We start from the raw sequence: 7590 nt of genomic DNA on the forward strand, positions 1-7590 counted from the left end.
CAGTTATTCTGCTGATGGCAGCAGCTGTTGTTTGGATCATCAAAGCACACAAGATTCTTCAAAGAGAAAACCTGATTGCTTGATTCGGAATTTGACGATGACATCACACTTTGGCCTTGTCAAGGGCCTCCCACATCAGTACACTGTTGCCCCGAACGACAACGACGCCTAAGTCGTTCTGCTGGCCGTCTGCCAACACCTCGACAGTGCTGTGTAGCACGAGATTCATGCACTTGTCGTGGCCCCGTAAGACGCCCACAATCCGTCTATTGCCGTTAAGTCTGATGTCCAGACGCTTGTCCATGAATTTCCTCAAGTCGGCGTAGACGTTGGACTTGTTGACCATCTCTCACAGATATTTGCGAATTGATGAGCTTGGCTTACGAGCACGTCCCTCTCGACAAGATGCTGGTCGGGATCGTGGGCGGCCAGGCCTTTCTCTTCTACCAGTGCCCCTGTGGCGACTTTTTTGAGCTTTCCGTGGAAGAACTGAGAGCCGGAGCTCGGGTCGCGGTGTGTCCGTCCTGCTCGTTGGAAGTCGTTATCATTCAAGTGGATGCTGACCAGATGAAGAAGCTTGAAAACCGCTTGACATAAAATTGCAATAGATGCTGTCCGCGCTATGCCTGTGTGTCACCGTACTTGCCTCCTTTAAGGGTTTCCCAACAATCGACGAAACAGAACAGGGGCTCTCTGTGTTTCCAGAGTTCGTCGTTGGACGAAGTTTTGAAGGACGACCCATACGAATGTACCTCGTCACCGATGCTCCACATAGCCGACAGGTGGTGGAGGATGCAGATGGAAGTGAGTGACCAAGCCTCTCGAAATCCAGAGTTCGAAGTACCCTCAGTGGGGGTGCCCTGTTTGTTGCTCACTGCAATGCACCATGCTAGAGAGCCCCTGTCTCTCACCACAGCGACGCAGCTGCTTTTCCAAAACTTTGTCGCCGACAAAGGGCTGCGCAGGTCAAGATGCGTGGCGTTCGTTCCCTTCGTGAATCCTGACGGCTACGCTTTCATTTTGCGAACTGGCTTCCTCATGGCCCGGAAAAACCGCCGACCAACTTGTGAGGCCGCTACCCATGCTGGCGTCGATTTGAACCGCAACTACGGCTTCCACTGGGCCCACCAGTACCCGAAGTGCTCGTTGGACGAGTACGAAGGATCGGGAGCATTCAGTGAGCCCGAAAGCAGGGCCATACGTCGCGTGGCCTCGAATATGAAGACTGTCGTCAGCGCTTTGAATTTCCATTCCTTTGGGAATGGGGAGTGGGCTATGTGAGTGGCTGAGCTTCAAGTCACTCAGTCCTTATAACTGCTGCGCGGATTCGAGCATTCCCAGCTGGGCCCAAGTGGTGGTCGACGATTTGAAGTCTGTGGAGGGCATGAATCCCATGCACAGCGCCCCGTCGAACCCAGCGCTGGGATACACTACCAGCGGCGAGGCGGACGACTACCTCCTGAACGAGTTTAACATCCTGTCGGCGTCCCCTGAAGTTGGAAAGGAGTTTTGGCCGGCGGATTATCCCAGAGCGATTCAAGCCGCAACGGAGGAGAATCAAGTTGGGTTCCAAGAATGGTTGATGATTACTGGCCCTCGTCTGCGAGTTAAGTGGGTGGGAGACTCCACTGTGGAGCTTACCAATACGTAAGTAAGAAGATCTCCGATTCACGCAGAGGATTGGTGCCCATTCGCCCATCTCTATCTCTTTGGGAGAAGACAGACCGCGTACAGTTTAATATGAATGCGACAAGGCTCACAGGTCCGGAGAGTCGCATGGCAGGTCCACCAGGCGCCCTTCGGACGGGCGACATCTTCGTGCTGCTCCCCGAACGAATTGTGGATAGGGTGTGTGTCCACAATGACAAGACTACATGCCATTATCGGAGCGGGGAAGTTGTCGAGACCGACCTGTCTCTCGATCTCCCGCAGCTTTTCATTACCACTGCCATTGGCCTGCTGGTCGTTGTGCTTGGTGTCGCGTCAGCCACGCTTGTGGAGCAGAGGGCTTTCTTTTCGGCGGTGTGGGCTGTTAAGACTAATACTGTGGGTTCGTCACTGTAAACTCGATTTGAAGGAGTCCTGCGCCTCGTGAGAACAGACTAGTAACTAGTCGAGTCTTGGGCTTCCAGTGGCCGAAGTACTGCTCTACCCACTTGTCAGCGAATGATTGACAGAGGTAACTCAGGCAGACGCTAAACGGGTGCAGCGGTAACGGCAGAACGAGATACTTCCTCATCTCTGCCGGAAATTGCCTGGTGCACTCCTCCTGACTCTTCTTCAGCAAATCCGAATGCGCCCGACGCTGGTAGTCAACGACATGTGCTCCCTTCACCAACGTGTGCCACGAAGCAGAGTGACAATAATGTGTGGTGGGGTGCTCTGTAGAGGTCACTTCCATTACCAGTCGTCGGAACTCGTCGGGATGGGCGTATTCACAAGTGTTCGCCCAGACTATCGTTCGAGGTTGTAGCTCCTTTAGCCGAACGTCATCATCGTTGGACCGTAGGCTGACACATATTTCTAGATTGCCGCTGCGGATGAGTTGAGTGAGATTTTCGATTCGTCCCGTGAGGTCCGAGAGGAGAGCATCAAAGAACGTGGCGTACTGTGTCCGTGGTAGGCTAACCTCTTCATACAGCGACCAAACGGACTCGTCGTGTGTTATGGGCGGGTAGCCTGCTGGCAAGCAAAACATACACACGCTTCCGACGTCGCACTCGAACAGGCGACCGGTGACGTCGTATGTAAGCGTAGCTTCGCGATCAGCTCGACATCGCAAGGATCCAACAAAGGTGTCTGCTGAGTGGTCCTCCAACCAGGTGGCCTGCGCCTCTCTTAGAGAGACGCCAGGACAGCATGACCAAAACTGCAGAAGACGCCCAACTGGGCCTGTTGGCGTTTCTATCTCATAAAACGACCTGGCTGCCGCCCAGCGGAAGGCACGAAGAGTGTGTATTGACCAGCCGGAAGAGAACCACACCTGTAGAACTTGCCTGGGGTGCACCGAGCTGGACATGAGGCGTTGTAAGATCAGCGCCTTTGCGACCGCGTAAGCCGACTGATAGTAGCCGAAGTACCTTGCCGGCCCATCCACTGCTGGGAGGCCCACGAAGAGTCCGAAGAGTAACGGCACGAGGTCGGAGCCGTCGAGCCCCAGATGGTTCTGTCCGAACTCGTACTCGACACGGGGAGGAAGAGCATTGCTAAAGGAGCGGCTGCTGTTGTCAGAGAACGTGTCGAGGCTACGGCGTGGACAAATATCGCCCACTGCAGCTTGACCGTACCACAAATGCACCGACGGATCCACTGAGTTCAACCTTTCCGTCAGCTGTCGCTCATCCATGAAGAAGCCCTCATTGCCAAGCAGCAGCGACGGCAGCGTCATGGTGTTGGTGTGGTCGGATTTCGCCCACTTGCTGGTCAGCGATGTGTCTATTTCGGGGATGGCGTCGAAATCAACCTCTCGGTAGTAGGCTGGAATTCGCTTATCTAAGAAACCACTTGTAGTTCCGAATAGTTGAAACAGAACGTCCCGGGGTTCTACTGGATCCGGGTGCAGTTTGTTGTTCGCCAGTACAGTGGTCCGCTGTCGCCCATGAAGCATTCGGCCGTTGGGAGCGGCCGGAAGCACGTCTGTGAATGACTTGACGACCTCGAGGCGCTTGAGAAGCATGAGAATCTCAGGGTCCGCACAGTTGGACCCGCGCACCGAGAGCCCCATTCGTGCAGCCCAGAGGGCTCGATCTGGCAGACGCAGCTCATGTAGGCCTTCGGCCAATACCATCCACAAGTCTGTCTGGCTCATGTCGATGACCAGCGAGGCGACAGCGTACTCGACACCTTTCCGAGCATCCACGAGGCAGCTGTGACACTGAGCCAGCCTTTGGAGAGCCAGAAGTACAGTGTCGGCCGCGTCCAGCGCCTGCATGTAGCGCGAGAAGGCTTGGCGATAGTCACCCAGACGAAAGGCCTCGTTGCCGCTCTCCTTCAAAGAGGAAACGGAGGCGCCGGTGGCTGGTGCGACAGGAAAGCGTGCGGCGCGCACATCTTTACACGCAAGGGAGAGTGCTAAGCTGCACAGGTCATGCAATGGTCGACCTCTTCCCCCTTTACCTGGACAAAGATGACCCTTCAGCTGCGATTGGAAATCTACTGGGGCGACGTTGAAGAGTGCCCGACATTCCTCGTGTCTTCGGATTTCGCGAAGAGCAATGAGTGCTCGGTACCACGCCTTGTAGTGCCGCTGGTTGATGACGATCGCGGCCATGGCTAGCGTGAGACTAAGGCGGTGATTCTTCAGTTTGAAGAGGCAGAGGGCAGCGTTAGAGAGGACATTGCAGACGTCTTGGTGAGTAATCAGAGTCGTGCGGAATGCCGCAGCGCTACGAGTCAGGAATTTGCAGTCGAAGAGCCGCAGTGGTTCAGTGACGTCATATTCCGTCATTGGGGTTCCCATAGCTGTATCAGAGAAGAAGTCGAGAACTCACCACCGCACGAAAGGCAGCCTATCCACAGCTCACCAGCAGAGACGATCCGAACGCCGCCATCATAATCGGTGCAACAGGGTTCAATCACCGTCAGCACAGCGCCTTCCCCAACGTGGGGTCCCACCGTCAGGTCTACCAAACCGACGGCGACGGCGCTGCCTCGAGCGTCCTCCACCAAAGCTAGGGTGTCGGTTCCTGGGGCTGGCATCGCCAGAACAGTGCCTTGGAAGTAGCTCAACGGATGTGAGGCGCTGCCCGCGAGATCCGCCACACACAGCTGCCTGAGCCCGTCTAGCACCTCCACAGGTGGATGCCGCTCGAGTGGGATGCCTTCTGACCGAAAGGGAGCATTATAGAAGCGACGACGCAGTTCTTCGCCGTCCGTATCCGTAGCGGTTGGAGTGGACTCCAGTGGGACTTGCTTCGGCAACAGCATCGATGAAAAGTGACCTTAATCGTGTAATACGCGTGCAACCAGAAATGCTCCTCTATCACTTGGTGGCGACACAACTCGTGGCCCTCACTCGTGAGCCTCTTGGTATGAAACTCCCTCTGTTTGTGGTGCGCTTCGTATCCGCGATCATATGCGCGGCGCTGCTGCTGGAGAGCATCCTGCTCTGGTTGGTCGCAGTGCCAAACCTTATAGTGCTGGTCGCAGTGGCCGTCTATCCGGCACTCGGCTTCCTTTGCGCCAGTGACGCGTGGGTTGACCAGACGTTTTGCTGCGTGAGCGACAAGGGATCCCGCAATTAGACATCAATGTTGAGACGAGCAGTCGATGCCAGTCTGAAGAGTCTACTGGACTGCCTATGTCATTTGGGCGCTCGAAGGTATCCTCGCTCCTACGTCGGTGCGGCGTTCCCCTACGCTCGAACGGTCCGATTCGTCCTCGCGCTCTTTTTCATCCCGCCACTGGTGCCTTACTGCATCCTGCTACACCTCCTCTCTCTCTTGCCCAAAGGCGCCAAGCTGTTGCACCACAAACTTTGCCCGCCAATTCGACCTCTCAGCTGTCGCAGCGTGCCCGGTATTGTTGAGGTCGTAGAGCTGTGGATACAGGATGTCGTTTTAGAAACAAATTGTCAACTAGGGTTCCTCTAGCTTTTTAACATAAAATAGAGTCATTTCTCATCATGCCGTCCAAGAAACCAGAGAAGCCCATGCCTGCCTACTGCGTGGTGCCGTACCCAACCGCATACGGGCCGGTGGGGGCATACTCGCCTGTGGCCTTTTCTCCTGTAGCTTACCCCTCCACGGGAGCCTACCCTCAAGTGGTACCAACGCCCTATGGTGCCTACGCCTCCCCACTCTCCAGCAAGCCTCGTAAGGACAGTGGCGACTACGCTGTTAAACACCTAAAGGGAGGCTGCTGCGCTTGCTGTAACAGCTACCTATGCTGCAGATCCTGTGACAGGCCGCACGGACGCTGTGCTGGCTGCAACGCCTGTGGTTGCTACGACAGACCTCGAAAGGTCATCACTCGCAAGGAGAGCCTCCTCTCGATAAACAAGAAATCTCGATGCTGCTGACATTAATACACAACTCATCATTCCTCCTTGAAGTCAGGATGCTTTTTCATAGTAATGAGTATCCGAGCGATGTGGGAAGCGTGAATGTCCGACTCCTCGTCCTCCGAGGAGTAGAAGGTCTCGATCTTCACTGTAGTGCAGATCTTCTCCTGCTTGAGGAGTTCGGTCACCTGAACTGCCTTTGTGATGGCCGACCCCAGCGCCGTTATCTTCACGCCTTCCTCGACAGGACAATCCATTCCGAGAAGAATGCTCTTCACTAAGCGGACGTAGGCGTGCGCGCTCCGCTGAGCCGACACCTGGATGCGGTCACCTGGCTGCCTCATAGAACTTCGCCTGCGTCTGGATTCGGAATCCGAGCCGCGTCGAGCATTTTCTTCCGCCATGATCTCGAATTGAGCAATTACTGAGAATACTTCGCCGCCAACAAATTGGTGGTATTCGTGAGGTTTTGTCACCAACGCGCACTAGACTGAATCCTGTTTGCTCAGATCGAAAATCGTTCCAAAAACACCCGAAAACGCCAAATTCGGTCATGATAGTGGACGTCATCGTCGCCCAGTCACTCGACATGGACAAGGATGACGAGGTCTCGTATCGTGCTGTGAAGGTGCCCGTCGTGAGGTCGTTTTCTGGTCACCACGTGGCCTCCGCGGACAGTTTGACTTTTATCGTGCACCTAGAACCGGCCGCAGACTCGACCTTTCGACAGTTGTTGCAGTCGTCGACGCAAAAGGTGATAGGCAGCACCTTTCCCGACTCAACTCATCTTTTTGCTCCTCATGTGTCTGTGTCGAGCTTCTTCACCATCAATCCTGGACCCTTGCACTCGGCGCGTGTTCGTGACATGTTGCGCAATGCACTGTTGCAAGCTGTCCACGAGATATCTGCGCCAGAAGCTCGCGATATCGGAAGCGAGGTTGTGGCTCGGACGCCAGTACAACTGACACTGGAAGAGAGCGACGCTGAGAATCTGTCACCTGTCCTAAGGGAGTGGGGTGGCCGTGTCCTCGCGACGTCCAGTGGTTACCTCCTAGTCCCGCTACGATGGCCTGGAGTCGATTCTGCCTGGATTATCTCTGCGATGACAAGGCACCTCCAGCAGCAGATTGGGGACATCCCGGTGCTCTTCGCTGCTACACGATCGTCGAGTGCCGAGTTTTCCCCAAAGGCTAGCGTTGGGATCCGCTCCAAGAAGGGCAGTCACATGTCACTGGCGAGCGGTCGAACGCCGGAGCAGTTGCTAGCGCTGGGCGACATCTTTGCCAAAGTGAGTCTCTTGAGTAGTTCGAAACAGAACTTTGCTGCGGTTAATACGGAGACTCAGCATTGGGATTTGGTGTTGAAGGAGTTGTTGGCGGAGGGCACACACCCTCCAGACATGCATCAGTTTCGCGACGTCTTGCGGGTAAGGAAATTTGCTCAGTCGGTCTAAGAAAAAACCAGTATTGCTATGCCGTACGCCAGCTGTGATGACGCCGAGCTGTCACTAGACTGTGGACTATGCCTCTCCGGCGCCATTGAGTCGAGTCTGAACTGCGGCTGGTGTATGAATATTGAGCGGTGTGTGG

General features: G+C 55.2%; 8 protein-coding genes across 13 annotated transcripts; 5 read left to right on the top strand and 3 right to left on the bottom strand.

Annotated features, from left to right (window-relative positions):
* Nucleotides 1-103: 103 nt before the first annotated feature.
* Nucleotides 104-346, bottom strand: KVP17_000837 (uncharacterized protein; the record flags this gene model as incomplete). Its single annotated transcript, XM_068515676.1, has 1 exon — nt 104-346. The coding sequence occupies one exon, from the start codon at nt 344-346 to the stop codon at nt 104-106; it is 243 nt and encodes an 80-aa protein (XP_068379429.1).
* A 23-nt stretch (nt 347-369) lies between these two features.
* KVP17_000843 (uncharacterized protein) lies at nt 370-597 on the top strand (the record flags this gene model as incomplete). Its single annotated transcript, XM_068515686.1, has 1 exon — nt 370-597. One exon carries the CDS (start codon nt 370-372, stop codon nt 595-597), a length of 228 nt encoding a protein of 75 aa, XP_068379439.1.
* An 11-nt stretch (nt 598-608) lies between these two features.
* On the top strand, nt 609-1651 carry KVP17_000839 (uncharacterized protein; the record flags this gene model as incomplete). Of its 2 annotated transcripts, XM_068515680.1 has the most annotated exons (3): nt 609-804; nt 833-1277; nt 1306-1651. In XM_068515680.1, the coding sequence occupies 3 exons, from the start codon at nt 609-611 to the stop codon at nt 1649-1651; spliced, it is 987 nt and encodes a 328-aa protein (XP_068379433.1). The 2 variants fall into 2 exon arrangements, with proteins under 2 accessions (XP_068379433.1, XP_068379432.1); XM_068515679.1 differs by lacking the exon at nt 1306-1651 and having other exon boundaries at nt 793-1281.
* Nucleotides 1652-2038: 387 nt separating this feature from the next.
* KVP17_000842 (uncharacterized protein) lies at nt 2039-4926 on the bottom strand (the record flags this gene model as incomplete). The annotated part of the gene is made up of 2 exons (XM_068515685.1): nt 2039-4461; nt 4491-4926. 2 exons carry the CDS (start codon nt 4924-4926, stop codon nt 2039-2041), a joined length of 2859 nt encoding a protein of 952 aa, XP_068379438.1.
* A 2-nt stretch (nt 4927-4928) lies between these two features.
* Nucleotides 4929-5591, top strand: KVP17_000841 (uncharacterized protein; the record flags this gene model as incomplete). 3 transcript variants are annotated; one of them, XM_068515683.1, is made up of 2 exons in its annotated part: nt 4971-5216; nt 5244-5591. In XM_068515683.1, 2 exons carry the CDS (start codon nt 4971-4973, stop codon nt 5589-5591), a joined length of 594 nt encoding a protein of 197 aa, XP_068379436.1. The 3 variants fall into 3 exon arrangements, with proteins under 3 accessions (XP_068379437.1, XP_068379436.1, XP_068379435.1); XM_068515684.1 differs by lacking the exon at nt 5244-5591 and having other exon boundaries at nt 4929-5243; XM_068515682.1 differs by lacking the exon at nt 4971-5216 and having other exon boundaries at nt 5250-5591.
* Nucleotides 5592-5623: 32 nt separating this feature from the next.
* On the top strand, nt 5624-6019 carry KVP17_000840 (uncharacterized protein; the record flags this gene model as incomplete). The annotated part of the gene is made up of 1 exon (XM_068515681.1): nt 5624-6019. The coding sequence occupies one exon, from the start codon at nt 5624-5626 to the stop codon at nt 6017-6019; it is 396 nt and encodes a 131-aa protein (XP_068379434.1).
* Nucleotides 6020-6036: 17 nt separating this feature from the next.
* Nucleotides 6037-6405, bottom strand: KVP17_000838 (uncharacterized protein; the record flags this gene model as incomplete). Of its 2 annotated transcripts, none has more annotated exons than XM_068515678.1 (1): nt 6037-6405. In XM_068515678.1, one exon carries the CDS (start codon nt 6403-6405, stop codon nt 6037-6039), a length of 369 nt encoding a protein of 122 aa, XP_068379431.1. The 2 variants fall into 2 exon arrangements, with proteins under 2 accessions (XP_068379431.1, XP_068379430.1); XM_068515677.1 differs by having other exon boundaries at nt 6037-6345.
* A 149-nt stretch (nt 6406-6554) lies between these two features.
* KVP17_000844 (uncharacterized protein) lies at nt 6555-7454 on the top strand (the record flags this gene model as incomplete). Of its 2 annotated transcripts, XM_068515687.1 has the most annotated exons (2): nt 6555-7289; nt 7317-7454. In XM_068515687.1, the coding sequence occupies 2 exons, from the start codon at nt 6555-6557 to the stop codon at nt 7452-7454; spliced, it is 873 nt and encodes a 290-aa protein (XP_068379440.1). The 2 variants fall into 2 exon arrangements, with proteins under 2 accessions (XP_068379440.1, XP_068379441.1); XM_068515688.1 differs by having other exon boundaries at nt 6555-7454.
* Nucleotides 7455-7590: the final 136 nt, after the last annotated feature.

Source organism: the organism of the source record quoted next, assembly GCF_019968985.1.
Source record: "MAG: Porospora cf. gigantea B chromosome Unknown PgB_NODE_1140_length_7590_cov_132.24, whole genome shotgun sequence".
NCBI lineage: Eukaryota > Apicomplexa > Conoidasida > Eugregarinorida > Porosporidae > Porospora > Porospora cf. gigantea B.